Here is a 17,207-nt window from a genome sequence, read left to right as displayed (position 1 = left end):
ATGGCCTCAGTCTTGTAAATCAGCTGTTTTTCCCAGTACTAACTCCTCGGATCCCCAATCATGACCTCAGTCTTGTAAATCAGCTGTTTTTCCTCAGTACTAACTCCTCGGATCCCCAATCATGGCCTCAGTCTTGTAAATCAGCTGTTTTTCCCAGTACTAACTCCTCGGATCCCCAATCATGGCCTCAGTCTTGTAAATCAGCTGTTTTTCCCAGTACTAACTCCTCGGATCCCCAATCATGGCCTCAGTCTTGTAAATCAGCTGTTTTTCCCAGTACTAACTCCTCGGATCCCCAATCATGGCCTCAGTCTTGTAAATCAGCTGTTTTTCCCAGTACTAACTCCTCGGATCCCCAATCATGGCCTCAGTCTTGTAAATCAGCTGTTTTCCCAGTACTAACTCCTCGGATCCCCAATCATGGCCTCAGTCTTGTAAATCAGCTGTTTTTCCCAGTACTAACTCCTCGGATCCCCAATCATGGCATCAGTCTTGTAAATCAGCTGTTTTCCTAGTTTTTCTAACTCCTCCTCGGATCCCCAATCATGGCCTCAGTCTTGTAAATCAGCTGTTTTTCCCAGTACTAACTCCTCGGATCCCCAATCATGGCCTCAGTCTTGTAAATCAGCTGTTTTTCCCAGTACTAACTCCTCGGATCCCCAATCATGGCCTCCCAGACGCATCTCCCATTTAATGTTCCACTTGTGCATTTTTGATTTATAGTGTTGAGAAAAGAAATGATCAACAATGAAGGATGTTTGTACATTGTTTCAGGTGAATTGCATACAGAAAATGCATGTAATCAAATGGTTTCCAATAGATGAAGTTTATTTCTCAACATGTCTGTATATGTATTGTTAGCCATGCAGTCTAGCACTTTAACACTGATAGTATTCCACATCACAGAACACTTTTCCACTAAACACAAAGCATGTACACCATCATGACACGTCAAGGTTGGACAACGTATACATATAGACGGATGCCTGTTTCAACCTTGCTGTTGTTTCCCTTCTCTACATCTTTTGAACACCTAACTGGGGTAGCAGTGTTTCAACAAAAAAGGTATGAGAAATAAGGCACACATTTTTAAAGTGTAAAACCTTCCCCCGTAGTCGTACCCTGCCTTTATGTCTTAGGAATAAAAAAATAAAAAGGAAATAGTAGATAGATGCTGAATTTAAGTCAACAGTCATCATCAATCTCTTACTACACAACACTGTTCAGCTGTTTCCAACCTGGGACGTGTTGCATAGATAGATGTACTTGCATTTGGCTTTCTTTATGACATAGGTCCAACTTCCATTTCCTCCATCAGTTGAGTGCCAAAACAATCCCTCTTTTTCCCTCTGGCTTTCTCTTTCTTAACACAAGTTGCCATGGAGCTGGAACTCTCAGAACGCTCTGGAACTTTCAGCAGTGCTGTTCTGTCCAGACAGGATGGAACTAATCACCAAACAGCAGCTCTCAAAGTACTCGCCCACTCCATGTGTCCTCTTCAAATTTGACCTTACCTTCTACTGATGCAGCAAACAAGGAACACTTGTGTCCTGGGCTTATAACATCTGCAGCTGGTTCTACAGTACTGGTGAGATAGTGAGAAATGCCATACAAGCTGACAGAAGAAGTATGTGTCTGTGTGTGTTTGGTGAGGGTTTGGTGAAGGTTTGTATGGTTGGTGGCAGAGCAGTGAGGTAGCTCAGTTCCAGTCTGGGACGGATTGGAGGAGCAGAGGATGGTGCGGGTCACTGAGAGGTCAAAGGTCACGGGTCAGCATTACAGTAGCCAGAAGAAAGAAGAGGAAGCTTGAGTAGCAGGCTAGAGAGAGCCATTGACCAGGGGAACAGGGGAGAGAGTCCAGGCCACAGGCCACCAGGATGGACACTGCACACAGACATGAACCATCCTCTCTCACAGCTGAGCTTTGGAGGTGGCTGAGGCTACACTCCCAGACAGTCTCTGTAAGACAAGAAGACAAAGATACATACAGTACATATGTCAGTCAAGTTACCATTACACAATATCTGTTCTGGAGCTATTTTCACTTTTTTTCTTCTAATTTAGTAATGACCAGCTCACACAAACACTGCCAGTGATATATTACAATAGTACATCGTACTGTATATTCCCCAAAACACATATGAAGTGTGAATATTTGAAACATTTGTCCTCAATGTACAATGTTCAACAAACCACGCTGTGACGCAATACCTCTGTAGTACAGTCAACAACACTATTTACATTAGACTCTAAACCACAGACCATAGTACAGACTGACTGATTAATTCAGCAGTGCTTCATGGTCTGTATTCACCATAGGACTAATCCCACCTGTTCTGCTTTTATAGTGGTGTGGCGTGCAGCGAGCTGAACAGGTGGGCCAGACGAGATGGCAGTGGGTGGGTCAGATGCAGCTGTACATGACTACTGGGTGTACTAGTTGTGTTCGCTGAGGCTGGCATTGGACCGTATGGAGACAGTGGGGGAGAGGGGGGACAGGAGGGACTCACAGAGAGGAGACAGCAGAGTGTTTAGCCCCCGGGGTGCCCATGGGGGATGACATCCCCACATAACTAATAACTAAATACACAGCCTAGTCCTCTTACAAACAGCCTACAGTATTTTAATGGCATGCAACTCTCCCTGCAGAAACAGTTGGTTCATACTATTGTAGCTGATACTGAGGAGTGGAGAAATACACCTCTGAGATGATTGGCCTTTTGTAACACACAATTATATATTATTGAGAAAAGGTCATTCTGCCTTTGTGGTGAGTGAGTTGTAGTTGAGTAAGGCTAAATACCTACAAGTATTACTATTATTTTTGTAAGGCTAAATTCATACTGTTTACAAGTATTTTAGTAAGGCTAAATTCATATTGTATTACACGTATTTTAGTAAGGCTAAATTCATACTGTATTACAAGTATTTTAGTAAGGCTAAATTCATACTGTTTACAAGTATTTCAGTAAGGCTAAATTCATACTGTATTACAAGTATTTTAGTAAGGCTAAATTCATACTTTATTACACATATTTTAGTAAGGCTAAATTCATACTGTACTACAAGTATTTTAGTAAGGTTAAATTCATACTGTACTACAAGTATTTTAGTAAGGTTAAATTCATACTGTACTACAAGTATTTTACTAAGGTTAAATTCATACTGTACTAGAAGTATTTTAGTAAGGTTAAATTCATACTGTACTACAAGTATTTTAGTAAGGCTAAATTCATTTTGTACTACAAGTATTTTAGTAAGGTTAAATTCATACTGTACTACAAGTATTTTAGTAAGGCTAAATTCATACTGTACTACAAGTATTTTAGTAAGGTTAAATTCATACTGTACTACAATAATTGTAGTAAGTCTAAATGCCTACAAGTATTACACATATTTTAGTAAGGCTAAATTATTACTGTATAAAAAAGAATTGTAGTAAGGCTAAATGCCTTAAAGTATTACAAGTATTTTAGGAAGGCTACATTCATACTGTACTACAATAATTGTAGTAAGGCTAAATGCTTACTGTATAAGAATTATTTTTGTGCTGACAGCAGTGAGTACATGTGATTTTGTTCAAGGACTCTCAGCAGGGATTGGAATGAAACTGTGAAGTCATTGATGTATTCTTACTCTTAAGGATGACTGAGGCACTTGAATCATAACATTGTTTGACTACTCAACCCAAGGCTCTCATTCTTCCAGCAGTTTCTGATGAAGGCATGAAAGAGAGTAAGGAAAGGGTATAATGCAACGGCTAACCCCAGACGATACATATTCCTTATAAGATAATGCATAGTTTTCAAACCAATTTGCTGGTAAAGGAAAACTTTGTGGAGAGTAGAGTTCCTGTAATTTGAATCATAACATTGTTTAACTACTAGACTTGAGGCACTTGAATCATTACATTGTCTAACTACTAGACTAAGGCACTTAGTCATGAATGCCAGAAATACGCTGTTACAGTTGAAGTCAGAAGTTTACGTACACCTTAGCCAAATACATTTAAACTCAGTTTTTCACAATTCCTGACATTTTTTCCTAGTAAAAATGCCCTGTCTTTGGTCAGTTAGGATCACCACTTTATTTTAAGAATATGAAATGTCAGAATAATAGTAGAGTGAATTATTTCTTTCAGCTTTTATTTCTTTCATTACATTCCCAGTGGGTCAGAAGTTTACATACACTCAATTAGTATTTGGTAGCATTGCCTTTAAATTGTTTAACTTGGGTCAATCGTTTCCGGGAGCCTTCTACAAGCTTCCCACAATAAGTTGGGTGAATTTTGGCCCATTCCTCCTGACAGAGCTGGTGTAACTGAGTCAGGTTTGCAGGCCTCCTTGCTCGTACACACTTTTTTTTAGCTCTGCCCACAGATTTTCTATAGGATTGAGGTCAGGGCTTTGTGATGGTCACTCCAATACCTTGACTTTGCTGTCCTTAAGCCACTTTGCCACAACTTTGGAAGTATGCTTGGGGTCATTGTCCATTTGGAAGACCCATTTGCAACCAAGCCTTAACTTCCTGACTGATGTCTTGAGATGTTGCTTCAATATATCCACATAATTTTTCTACCTCATGATGCCATCTATTTTGTGAAGTGCACCAGTCCCTCCCGCAGCAAAGCACCCCCACAACATGATGCTGCCATCCCCGTGCTTCACGGTTGGAATGGTGTTCTTTGTCTTGTAAGCCTCCCCCTTTTTTCCTCCAGAGGACATTTCTCCAAAAAGTACGATCTTTGTCCCCATGTGCAGTTGCAAACCATAGTCTGGCTTTTTTATGGCGGTTTTGGAGCAGTGGCTTCTTCCTTGCTGAGCGGCCTTTCAGGTTATGTCGATATAGGACTCATATTACTGTGGATATAGATACTTTTGTACCTGTTTCCTCCAGCATCTTCACAAGGTCCTTTGCTGTTGTTCTGGGATTGATTTGCACTTTTTGCATCAAAGTACATTAATCTCTAGAAGACAGAACGCGTCTCCTTCCTGTGTGGTATGACGGCTGCGTGGTCCATGGTGTTTAAACTTGCGTACTATTGTTTGTACAGATGAACGTGGTACCTTCAGGTGTTTGGAAATTCCTCCCAAGGATGAACCAGACTTGTCTACAAAAAAAATTCTGAGGTCAGTTCTTTTGATTTTCCCATGATGTCAAGCAAAGAGGTACTGGGTTTGAAGGTAGGCCTAGAAATACATCCACAGGTACACCTCCAATTGACTCAAATGATGTCAATTAGCCTACCAGAAGCTTCTAAAGCCATGACATAATTTTCTGGAATCTTTCCAAGCTGTTTAAAAGCACAGTCAATTTAGTGTATGTAAACTTCTGACCCACTGGAATTGTGACACAGTGAATTATAAGTGAAATAATCTGTAAACAATTGTTGGAAAACTTACTTGTGTCATGCACAAAGTAGATGTCCTAACCGACTTGCCAAAACTATAGTTTGTTAACAAGACATTTGTGGAGTGGTTGAAAAATTAGTTTTAATGACTCCAACGTAAGTGTATGTAATCTTCCGACTTCAACTGTATGTCTCATCATTGAACATGTTCTGCAGACAGGGGTGAAAAGAAGAGAGTACTTTTTTTAAATGAATGGAAAAACTTATTTTGAATGTGCTTGCTGGCAGTATGGAATGAGGCGGAAAATGTGTTTGCAATCGAATGCTACGACGAGAGGGAGAAACCCTTTTGGCCATCTTCCCAGGTAAAGTACACAGCACGAGAGGGTGTGTGTGCCCATGCGTGTGTGTGTGGCGGTACTCATCATACTGTACGTACCCTGACCTGGGGCATGGCAGTTCCAGTCTTTGAAGCAGATGAGTTGTCAGAGACAGGGCCACTACCCCAGGGGCGCAGGCCCCTGACCTCCCCACAACCTTGGACTGACCTTGGAGACTGTGGAGAGGAGAGAGTATAGAGAGGGGGAGAGAGAGAGAGAGATGGGGGGAGGAGAGAGCGATAGAGAGAGGGAGAAATAGAGAGGTGGGAGAGAAAGAGAGAGAAAATAAATCAAACCACAAACCAAATTGTTGGTGGTTTTATATTTTCTGTAGTCCTTTCTAATCAACTCTATTAGTTACAATATTTCTTTAGTTACAATGCATAGCTACAGGATATGAGGAAATAACATAGGGTCAGACTTAAAACAACAAGTAGCTAATGGAAAACAATTCCCTCTTCACTTTAAATTGTTGCTGAGAATTGTCTTAACAGCTTTGAAAATAATCTGTTTGTAAAGATCTGTCTATCAATTACATTTCCTGTCTGTAACAGAATCATTACATCTTCCACAGCTCACACTACCCCACCTTTTAGCTTCCTTTGTTGGATGTTTTTATAATTACGGCAGTTTACAAGGTAATCACTTAATTATTCACCAATTGACACAGCCAGATAACAGTGTGATAGAAGGTCAGGCATCAGGTTTCTGAAGGGAACAGCCAGAGAAGTGGCAACTTAGCATATGAAATAGAGCAACCTCTTAAAAGGACACAAACACATGGTAATTCTGTCATGAAATTAAAAAATAATGGTTCTTCGCCGGGAATTCTTGCTTATGAATCATAATGTAATCTGACTGATTATGATTATTCTGTTCCGTAGACCTTAACATTCTTAACCCGGAGGATTCTAGGCAAATCCCTCTTCCATCGACACTTCAGGGGAAGAAGAGGAGGAGGAGGGGATGAATGAAGAAGTGAATAACAATATCTCCCCAATATTTAGTCACAGATATGAATACATAACAGGCTGAAATGCGCACCAGTCCCATTACGTGGAGATAGGTGGGTGGGTGTATAAAGGGTGTAATGTCTAACTCACCTGCTTCTGTTTATGAGTTGACTTGACTTCCTGAAGAGAGCTGTAGCCTTTCCTGACATTCTTCTGTTTCATCCACTGTGAAGTAGATCCTTTTTCATCCGAATCACACTTTCTTATTGGGGGACAGAGGCTGCCTTCCTCTTTTAAAGGATTTGTACTGGAGCAAGAGACTCTTATCTTAGTCATTACAGGGGAAATGTTAGATTCAAGCATTTCAGTATCTGCTAAACATTCAACAGTGTCTATCAGAGTTTCACATGGTAACGGATTAAGATAAGAAGCCCCATTATGGCACTGTAGCTGTCTCCCAGCTATACTTCCAGGAGAAATACCATGTTCTTCTTGGTATTCATTGCAGGTGGGCAGAGGCGCTTGGCTCGGACTCTGGCTTTGGGCAGCGGGAGAGAGAGAGGAGGAGTAGTAGTCAATTAATTTGGGACTGTGCCTCCTTTGCCTCTTGGTGACAGCCATGCTGTAGCGGAGAGGAGGTCCAAGGTACACTTTCTCAGGACAGGCCTCGAACAGCATCTCCTCGTCCCTGATGTCTGGGGTAGGCGACAGTAAGGGGGTGGTGCTCTTGCTGTCTATACAGGCGCTAACCTCTCCACAGTCCGAGTCGTGGGAGGAGATAGACAGGTAGGAGTAGAAGTCTCCCTTGTGGAGGTGGATGGTCCGGTGGGAGTGCTCCAGGACTTTGTCCCTGATCTGGGCTCCAGTCTGGCCGGGTCTTTCTTTGTCCTCCGCCTGGCTCTCCTTGTTCTTCAGAGCCACCGAGGCCATGTTGATGATCTCCATCACAAAGTTGTGCACGTTCTCCTGGCTCTTTTGGTCCTGGCGTGGGGGCGCCTGGGGGTGGGGGTGGCTGCAGCAGGGATGGTCTGAGTTGGGGTCTGGGATGGGTTTGGCATCTCCAATGCTCTGCTGGGTGTGGACATCACAGAGGAATGAAGATAAGAGATTCTCCTGACTGCTGTTTCCAGAACAGGGTGGATTCTGCAGGGCGTGGTGGGAGCCACCGCGGTCCTCCAGTGGGGAGAGAGAGGGGGAGGAGTGGCTGGAGCTTTGGCAGGGGATTTCCCCTCTGAGCTGGCTCTCCAGAGAGGACTCCTTGGCCTGGAGCTGGGACAGCGTCTCACACGAGGATGGCTTGGTGGCAGTGGCCATTCCCATGCCCCTCAGCTGGTCCCCTCCAATCACCACTGACTCGTTCACATAACAGTTTTTGAAGGACTCCCCTTTCTTGGTGAAAAGGCTCCCCTCCTCTCGTAACAACTCATCATCCTCATCCTTCCCTTTGATGTGGGAGTTTTCCACATTCCCGTTCTCCATGTCATCTACAAACTGGCTGATATACCTCCGTGTGGCGTTCTTCCTGTTGGTGTTCACCACGTCAGGCAGCGTTCCGAGACACTCTTTCTTTACGTTGCTGTTGGTGTGGGACTCCAGGAGCCTCAGCGATGAGCGGTTTAGGAAGGAGCAGTGCTCGTTGCCTACAGACAGCCTGTTGGTGCGGTCTTTGGATAGGGTGTCACACTGCAGCTCGTCCCCTAGGTTCTTGTCCCTGCCAGACTGGGACTGCTGCTGGGAGCGGGATGGATTGTGGATCCAGTTGTGGAACTCGTTCTTCATGTACTCCATGCCTAGGCCTAAGGAGCCCTCCATGTTCTCCTCCTCGGAGGCGACTGACCTGTCCTCCTCCTCATCCTCCTTGATACCCAGCTCCTCTTCAGTCAGGGTCAGCGTGGAGCTAGACAGAAGGTCACTGTCCTCCTCCTCATCCTCCTTGATACCCAGCTCCTCTTCAGTCAATGTCAGCGTGGAGCTAGACAGAAAGTCACTGTCATCCTCATCATCTGTGCAGGCAGAGGTGCATGACACGTTGACCACCATGCTGATGCTGGCGTCTGCCTCGTCGTGACCCCCATGGCCTCCGTGGTGACCCCCTGGCTGGGCCCGGTGGTGGTGCTTCCTGAAGGAGGCGTTGGAGTCCAGCAGGTAGCAGCGGTTCCTCAGTACGGCCAGGTCCTCAGAGCCCACCGACGAGTCCTCTGTGCTGCTCAGCTCTGTCAGAGAAGCAGCCGAGCTCTCATTGACGGAGGAGGGGGAACCACCTCGGCCCCCTAAGAGGCACCCAGCATGCCCAGGCCCCCAAGATCCATACCCCACCCCAGGGTGGCACAGGGAGCTGCTGCTCTGCAGAGTGATGTCAGAGATGCTGCGTGTCATCTTTAGGTCGTGTAGCGGGGTCTGGATGTTCTCCAGGCGTTTGAGGAGCTCCAGAGTCCTGCGGCTCAGTTCCCCTGTGGTGCCCAGGCCCAGCTCCCTCAAGCTTCCCTGGCTGCCTCCTTCTCCCTCGGCCTCCTCCCAGCTCTTACATGGAGCCAGCCAGCTCTCCAGAGACGTGGAGCGCTGCAGAGTGTCTTTGCCGGATGGAAATAGCTCCCCCACTGCATACAGGGACTCCAGGGAGGATCCTTGGGACAGATGGGGGATCTCTCTGTCTCTACGGCCCTTCACCCCTGTCACTCTTCTCTCATCTTCCTCGGAGTCAGGGCTGATCAGAATCTCCACGTTGGACTTTCTCCCATGTCTCCTCCGGTTCTCTCCTCCTCCACCTCCCTCCTCTCCTCCTCCTCCGCCTCTCTTCTTCTTCTCTGCTTTGCATCTGTTGTGGTCTTGATCTCTCAGCGCCGTCACAGACACACAGTCCCCATACAGCGCTACCTTGTTGGCCCGCTCTAGGATCCTGTCAATGTCCTCGTCACACAACCTGTCCCCCTCGTCGTCGTCTTCCCCAGGCGAGTTGACTCCTGGGGGGGGTCTGAGGTAGGTGCTGCCTCCTCTCCATGGGTCATCTAGACAGACCACGGAGTTGGCAGTAGACTCTTTCTCGCCCTCACTGACTGTCCCGCTCTCGCTCTCTGATCTGCGTGCGGACCCCCCGCCGCGTCCCCCCTGCTTTCCCCCGCCAAACAGACCCCCTAGGAGGTCTGGCAGGGATTCCACAGATGAGAAGGAGGAGTCTTTGCTCAGGATCTTCAGAAGAGGCTGCTTCCTCCCAGCTTTGACTGGAGAAGAGGTCTTGTGTACGGAGGGTAGTGAGGCTGTCTGTAAAGCTGCACATTATGCAGGCTGTACACCTGATAGACACTGGGACAGTGAGAAGACAGAGGCGTCATTCTAGACGATTCGTTCAAGGACATCCCTCGTTGAGTGACACGCGGGCTCGACTCGGACATGTCATAGTCTAAACCAGTCCCAGGGGATCCAGGACCTGATTCACATTCAGCATTTTGTTTGTTATCAAATTCCTGTGGCTCCATGTACTCCACGATGGCCATGTCCATTTCATCCCACTCCCAGGAGTCCTCGGCTGGGCCGTGGAGGTCCATGAGACCAGCCTCTACGATGTTCCCCGGGACCTTCAGAGAGATAAATGGGAGAAGCTCAAATTTACCGGTTCAAAATCAATAAAAAAATATAAAAAGCTGTTCCATTTGATTTTATACTAGGTTAATACTTTCAATTTTGGGGAGACAGCAAAGCATTGAATAGCACAATTCTCTAAAAAGTGCATCGTCTTAAAATGTGCTTAGACACAGACATTTTGCTAAGGAAGACACAATTCTACAAATTGCTTGGCATCTCATTAATATAAGAGAGAGGGCCTATTTATATGAACCATTTTTATCTTATTAATCTAATAAAGTGGTAAATCTAGCACTTTCTACATGGCACACCCTCTGTAAGGAATTTCTATTAGACTTCTGTTTATTCTCTTCTTGCTGATAAGGGAAATCCGAATGACTATAAGCTGGGGTTGCTAATGCGGGATAAAAACCTTCATCTGTGAATCAATAAGCCTTAGCTAACCTAGCTAACACTGAACTAAATTATGCACATAGGCCTATAGTATAGAACCAAATGGTCACAACAAAAGGAGCAGTAGCTAGCCAGTCTTATCAAGACCTTCACCTGATAACCAACTAATAAGACAAAGACAAGAACCCAGAAATCCACTTCCAGAAAGCAGAATAATTGCTTTTAAACATCATGTTTTCCATCCACCTCCTCGGCCGGGACACGGAATGGTAAAAGTTTCTCAAAATACACCAATTGAAACCTTTTCTCATTTTCATAAATGGGGCATCTAGAGAAGGGACTAGTGCAGTCGTGACCACACTCCTTTTATCATCGAGCAAAGTGTTTCATTTCTAAACAAAGGGAATATGTTCCCCCTATTCAGGACATATCCCCCAGGTAAAACTGTACTTCAGTCTGCAAAGTCTACTTGTCTTCTGTCTCTGCTGTACTGGAATGGATATAACAGAGTAGACAACCAGACAAACTTCAAAACCCGGCCTGCCTTTTTCCTCTTCCCCACATGCACCCGGTTCCACAGTAGCACGTTGCAGTCCCCCCAGGAATGCAGACAAGAGGACAGAGAGAGAGTGAGAGCGAATGAGAGAATATGTCCATCTGATCTACATAAGGGATGTGTGGTGGTGTTGGTGGTGGGGATTTCACTACAGATTTAATGGTGATTCCACCTGTTCTCCACATTACACAAACACACTGAAGGAAACAGAGGTACTTTACAGTAATAAACCCCTTTTAAACAAGTCTCTTTTGCAATTTTTGGAGCTGAGCCTTAACGCATTGATGATCAAAAGGTGGGTTGTGTACAGAATAGTCTGAAGCTGCCAGACATCACACTGTCTGTGTACCAATTTAACCCCCGTTTCCCATATAGTGCTCTATATAGGGCTAGGGAAAAAAAGAAAATGTGCACCCCTTGGGGTTCCCAGTACCGAGTTTGGGAACACTGCCCTACATAGTGCACTACTTTTGACCAGGACCTATGGGGAATAGGGTGCCATTTGGGACGTATAGCTCACATATCCCGGTGTACTACAGCCACTTTCCCTGCAGTATACCTCACTATTATTAATCCATTCTAGTTACAGTGCAAAACATTTCCTTCTCTGTTGCTGGCCTAAATAACTTACCCCTCGACAGCTCACTTTGAGAGGAATAATATCACTCATAAATAGCTCGTTCTAGAGTTGGGGAGCTTCATTACACGACATGAACGTAACCTTCATGACTGAAACAGAATGTATAGCTGGCTAGTTGCTAGTACATAAATGTACAGAGTGTATCCACTTGACCAGCTGTACCTACGTGGTCAATTCTGCAGTTAAGTGAGAAAACCAGGAGACACCCAGGTCTCTTGAGGAGTGGTCAACCATCCCTGGAATAGGAGTCTTTACAGTCAGACCTGTATGAGCTCTGCCATGCGGGGCCAGGCTGAGTCACCTGGTCTGAGTGCAGGTATATGTTACGTACAATGCCTTCAGAAAGTATTCAGACCCCTTAACTTATTCCACATTTTGTTACATTACAGCCTTATTCTAAAATGGATTAAATATTTCAAACAGAAATACCTTATCTACATAAGTATTCAGGCCCTTTGCTATGAGACTCGAAATTGAGCTCAGGAGCAACCTGTTTCCACTGATCATCCTTGAGATGTTTCTACAACTTGATTGGAGTCCACTTGCGGAAAATTAAATTGATTGGACATGATTTGGAAAGGCACACACCTGTCTATGTAAGGTCCCACAGTTGACAGTGCATGTCAGAGCAAAAACCAAGCTATGAGGTCAAAGGAATTATCCGTAGAACTCCAAGACAGACAACTAAAGTACTCTCAGACCATGGGGAACAAGATTCTCTGGTCTGATGAAACCAATACGGAACTCTTTGGCCTGAATGCCAGGTGTCACGTCTGGAGGAAACCTGGCACCATACCTACGGTGAAGAATGGTGGTTAATCCAGTTTAGAATAAGGCTGGAACGTAGCAAAATGTGGAAAAAGTCAAGGGGTCTGAATACTTTCTGAATGCACTGTATATTGCAAATTCCAACCTCTTCCCATATTGTGTCAGGTCAGTATCTTAATAGCATTTGAACCATATGGGGTGCAAAGCAGGGTGTGAGGTCTCACCTGATCTGTCCCCAGGGCCCGCCGGAGGCGGGTCTGCCACTGCAGCACCTGCATAACGATGGCCTCCCAGCGCCGCTCCAGGTTGACGGTCAGCAGCTGCAGCTGTAGGGCCTGTTGCTCTGAGTCTGGACCGCTCTGCTGCTCCTGCTCCTCCTGCAGCCGCTGGGACAGCCTCAGTAACGAGGACACGCCCTTGCGCCTCCCACACACCTCCAGACACAGAGACTGGAGAAGGGAGGGGGTGGAGAGGAGAGAGGAGGGGGTGGAGAGGAGAGAGGAGGGGGTTGAGAGGAGAGAGGAGGGGTGGAGGAGGAGAGAGGAGGGGGTGGTGTGATTTTAACATGTGCATTTTATTATTCTTTTCCCTACTGCTTCTACTGCTGTTGCTTAGATGTGTCTTAATGCAACCCAGAACCAAACTGCGTCCCAAATGGCACAAATATTCCCTATGGGCCCTGGTCAAAACTAGTGCAGTAAATAGGGAAGAGGGGGCCATGTGAGACACAAACATGGCCTCTCTGTTTCTCTCCACAGCCACACGGGCGATCAGGGACTACCCTCACTCCCCCCTGACTACCCTCACTCCCTCCCTGACTACCCTCCTGACTACCCTCACTACCCCCCTGACTACCCTCACAACCTCCCTGACTACCCTCACAACCTCCCTGACTACCCTCACTCCCCTGACTGCCCTCACAACCCCCTGACTACCCTCACTCCCCCTGACCTCCCTCACTACCCCTGACTAACCTCACTACCCCTGAATACCCTCACTCCACCCTGACTACCCTCACTACCCCTATGACTACCCTGACTACCCCCTGACTACCCTCACTACCCTGACTACCCCCTGACTACCCTCACTACTCCCCTGACTACTCTCACTACTCCCCCCTAACTACCCTCACTACCCCTATGACTACCCTGACTACCCCCTGACCCCCTCACTACTCCCCTGACTTCCCTCCTGACTACCCTCACTACTCTCCTGACTACCCTCACTACTCCCCTGACTACCCTCACTACTCCCCTGTCTACCCTCACTACTCCCCTGACTACCCTCACTACTCCCCTGACTACCCTCACTACACCCTGACTACCCTCACTACACCCCTGACTACCCTCACTACTCCCCTGACTACCCCCTACCCCCGACTACCCTCACTACCCCGACTACCCTCACTACTCCCGACTACCCTTACTACTCCCCTGACTACCCTCACTACTCCCCTGACTACCCTCACTACTCCCCTGACTACCCTCACTACTCCCCTGACTACCCTCACTAGCCCCTGACTACCCTCACTACTCCCCTGACTACCCTCACTACCCCCCACTAGCCTTACCACCCCCCTACCCTCACTTCTCCCCTGACTACCCTCACTAGCCCATGACTACCCTCACTACTCCCCTGACTACCCTCACTAGCCCCTGACTACCCTCACTACCCCTGACTACCCTCACTGCCCCTGACTACCCTCACTACCCCCCGACTACCCTTACTACTCCCTGACTACCCTCACTACTCCCTGACTACCCTCACTAGCCCCTGACTACCCTCACTACCCTGACTACCCTCACTACCCCTGACTACCCTCACTGCCCCTGACTACCCTCACTACCCCCGACTACCCTCACTACCCCCGACTACCCTTACCACCCCCTACCCTCACTACTCCCCTGACTACCCTCACTACTCCCGACTACCCTCACTAGCCCCTGACTACCCTCACTACCCCGACTACCCTTACTACTCCCCTACCCTCACTACTCCCCTGACTACCCTCACTACTCCCCTGACTACCCTCACTAGCCCCTGACTACCCTCACTAGCCCCTGACTACCCTCACTACCCCTGACTACCCTCACTGCCCCTGACTACCCTCACTACCCCCCCTACCCTTACTACTCCCTGACTACCCTCACTACTCCCTGACTACCCTCACTAGCCCCTGACTACCCTCACTACCCCTGACTACCCTCACTACCCCTGACTACCCTCACTGCCCCTGACTACCCTCACTACCCCCCGACTACCCTCACTACCCCCCGACTACCCTTACTACCCCCTACCCTCACTACTCCCCTGACTACCCTCACTACTCCCCTGACTACCCTCACTAGCCCCTGACTACCCTCACTACCCCCTGACTACCCTCACTACTCCCCTACCCCCTCACTACTCCCCTGACTACCCTCACTACCCCCTGACTACCCTCACTAGCCCCTGACTACCCTCACTAGCCCCTGACTACCCTCACTACCCCCTGACTACCCTCACTACCCCCTGACTACCCTCACCACCCCCTACCCTCACTACTCCCCTGACTACCCTCACTACTCCCCTGACTACCCTCACTAGCCCCTGACTACCCTCACTACCCCTGACTATCCTCACTACCCCCTGACTACCCTCACTAGCCCCTGACTACCCTCACTACTCCCCGACTACCCTCACTACCCCTGACTACCCTTACCACCCCCTACCCTCACTACTCCCTGACTACCCTCACTACTCCCCTGACTACCCTCACTAGCCCCTGACTACCCTCACTACCCCCGACTACCCTCTTACTCCCCTACCCTCACTACTCCCTGACTACCCTCACTAGCCCCTGACTACCCTCACTACGCCCCTGACTACCCTCACTACCCCCCGACTACCCTCCACCCCCTACCCTCACTACTCCCCTGACTACCCTCACTACTCCCCTGACTACCCTCACTAGCCCCTGACTACCCTCACTACCCCTGACTACCCTCACTGCCCCCGACTACCCTTACTACTCCCCTACCCTCACTACTCCCCTGACTACCCTCACTAGCCCCGACTACCCTCACTACCCCCGACTACCCTTACCACCCCCTACCCTCACTACTCCCCTGACTACCCTCACTACTCCCCTGACTACCCTCACTAGCCCCTGACTACCCTCACTACTCCCCTGACTACCCTCACTACTCCCCTGACTACCCTCACTAGCCCCTGACTACCCTCACTACTCCCCTGACTACCCTCACTACTCCCCTGACTACCCTCACTAGCCCCTGACTACCCTCACTACTCCCCTGACTACCCTCACTACCCCCTGACTACCCTCACTAGCCCCTGACTACCCTCACTACTCCCCTGACTACCCTCACTAGCCCCTGACTATCCTCACTACCCCTGCACCCCTGATGAGGTTTCCACAACAATATGCCGTGTCAGGAGCATATAAATCAGGCTCCTAAGCCCTTTTACGCCTGTCATAAAGAGAAGAAATATTCAACATTAAAAGGGCAAAGCTTCCGCTGTAGACTGCCTTAACTTTAATACTCTAGCTGCTGCAGCTTGTGGTGGTGTGATGTCATCATGGAACCTGAACTGCCACAACCAGAACACATACTAACACTTTCTTAAACAGGGAGACACCGGTCGGTGTGTGTGTGTGTGTGTGTGTGTGTGTGTGTGTGTGTGTGTGTGTGTGTGTGTGTGTGTGTGTGTGTGTGTGTGTGTGTGTGTGTGTGTGTGTGTGTGTGTGTGTGTGTGTGTGTGTGTGTGTGTGTGTGTGTGTGTGTGTGTGTGTGTGTGTGTGTGTGTGTGCGTGCGTGCGTGCGTGCGTGTGTGGCTCAGGCCAAGACCCCCCTTTTTAAATATGCAGCAATGATAGCGACTGGAGAACCAGAGCTCCTTTCTGTCTGTGTGCAAAAGGACATAATCATTGGGAGAACAATTTATGTAAATCCTGCTCGCTCTGCAAAGCATTCTCTTACATTAACTTTACATTTTACAATAAATATTAAAGACTATTACATTTAAATTGTATTTTTCTCAGCAGTTTCCATCCTGTTTTAGCATATATTTACAGCCCTCCCTGGGCTTTTTAAACAGGTAATGTGATTGCAAAATGCAATGACTGTTCTGAGACAAAGGGCGATGGTTGTTGTCAATGATAAAGTTATCCTGTACAATGTGCCATAGTTTTAGGTTTAGAGAGTCAGTGGCCCCTCGACAACAGACAGATGACTGAACAATACATACATATACACAACATGACCTGTTCGTCGAACATCTCATTTCAAAATCATGGGCATTAATATGGAGTTGGTACCGCTGCTGCTATAACAGCCTCCACTCTTCTGGGAAGGCTTTCCTCTCGATGTTGGAACATTGCTGCGGGGACTCAGCCACAAGAGCATTAATTAGGTCAGGCACTGATGTTGGGCGATTAGGCCTGGCTCGCAGTCGGCGTTCAAATTCATCCCAAAGGTGTTCGATGGGGTTGAGGTCAGGGATCTGTGCAGGCCAGTCAAGTTCTTTCACACCGACCTCAACAAACCATTTCTGTATGGACTTTGCTTTGTGCACGGGGGCATTGTCA

The 17,207-nt window shown here is 47.5% G+C and overlaps 1 protein-coding gene across 1 annotated transcript in view; it reads right to left on the bottom strand.

Moving 5' to 3' along the window:
* Nucleotides 1-820: 820 nt before the first annotated feature.
* The window catches only part of LOC115138826 (A-kinase anchor protein 6-like), a 269,377-nt gene continuing 252,990 nt past the window's right edge, over nucleotides 821-17,207 (bottom strand). The window contains 5 exon segments of the mRNA XM_065025785.1: nucleotides 821-1,959; nucleotides 5,790-5,906; nucleotides 6,834-9,934; nucleotides 9,937-10,255; nucleotides 12,844-13,068. Of these exon segments, the coding sequence (XP_064881857.1) occupies nucleotides 1,912-1,959; nucleotides 5,790-5,906; nucleotides 6,834-9,934; nucleotides 9,937-10,255; nucleotides 12,844-13,068 (3,810 nt within the window). The 3' untranslated portion in view covers nucleotides 821-1,911.

The sequence above is a fragment of the Oncorhynchus nerka genome, linkage group LG12, assembly GCF_034236695.1.
Source record: "Oncorhynchus nerka isolate Pitt River linkage group LG12, Oner_Uvic_2.0, whole genome shotgun sequence".
Taxonomy (NCBI): Eukaryota; Metazoa; Chordata; class Actinopteri; order Salmoniformes; family Salmonidae; genus Oncorhynchus; species Oncorhynchus nerka.
This window is presented reverse-complemented; position numbering and strand designations above follow the sequence as displayed.